At 70.7% G+C, this 593-nt stretch overlaps 1 protein-coding gene across 1 annotated transcript in view; it reads left to right on the top strand.

The window, feature by feature from the left end:
* The first annotated feature begins 6 nt into the window (after positions 1-6).
* Positions 7-593, top strand: part of ATG4D (autophagy related 4D, cysteine peptidase) — a 5,927-nt gene continuing 5,340 nt past the window's right edge. The window contains exons 1-2 of the mRNA XM_010572580.1: positions 7-371; positions 465-529. Coding sequence (XP_010570882.1) covers positions 163-371; positions 465-529 — 274 coding nt within the window. The 5' untranslated portion in view covers positions 7-162. The remainder of the gene's footprint in view (positions 372-464; positions 530-593) is intronic.

Below are 593 nucleotides of genomic sequence, written 5' to 3'. Positions count from 1 at the left end.
GACCCCCCGGGAGGGACACGGGACCCCCCAGGAGGGACACGGGACCTCCTGGGACAGGCACGAGACCCCCCAGTGCAGACACAAGAGCCCCCAGGACGGACACGAGACCCTCCAGGATGGACGCGGGACCCCCCGGCGCAGACACGAGACCCCCCAGGACGGATGCAAGCCCCCCCGGTGCGGACACGAGACCCCCCGGGCCGGGCAGGGATCCAACGGGAGGCTGAGCGGCGGCACCGCACCATCGTGGCCTGGTTCGCCGACCACCCCCGGGCGCCTTTCGGCATCCATCGTTTGGTAGAGCTGGGTCGGAACGCCGGGAAAAAAGCCGGGGATTGGTACGGTCCTTCCATCGTCGCCCACATCCTTCGGTGAGCGGGGAGGGGGTGTCGGGAGGGGGTTCCTCCCCCTCATTTTGGCGGCGGGGGGGCGGCTCGCTGGGATTCATCCTCTTTCCGCGGCAGGAGAGCGGTGGAAACCTGCCCGGAGACCAGCGGTCTCTCCGTCTACGTCTCTCAGGACTGCACCAGTACGTGCCGGCGTGGGGGGGCTTCCCCCTCCCCGATTTTGGGGGGGGGGGGCCCGGGGTGGGG

Source organism: Haliaeetus leucocephalus, unplaced genomic scaffold, assembly GCF_000737465.1.
Source record: "Haliaeetus leucocephalus isolate CR32 unplaced genomic scaffold, Haliaeetus_leucocephalus-4.0 Scaffold348, whole genome shotgun sequence".
Taxonomy (NCBI): Eukaryota; Metazoa; Chordata; class Aves; order Accipitriformes; family Accipitridae; genus Haliaeetus; species Haliaeetus leucocephalus.
The sequence above is the reverse complement of the archived record's forward strand: the minus strand, read 5'-3'. Positions and strand labels throughout refer to the sequence as shown.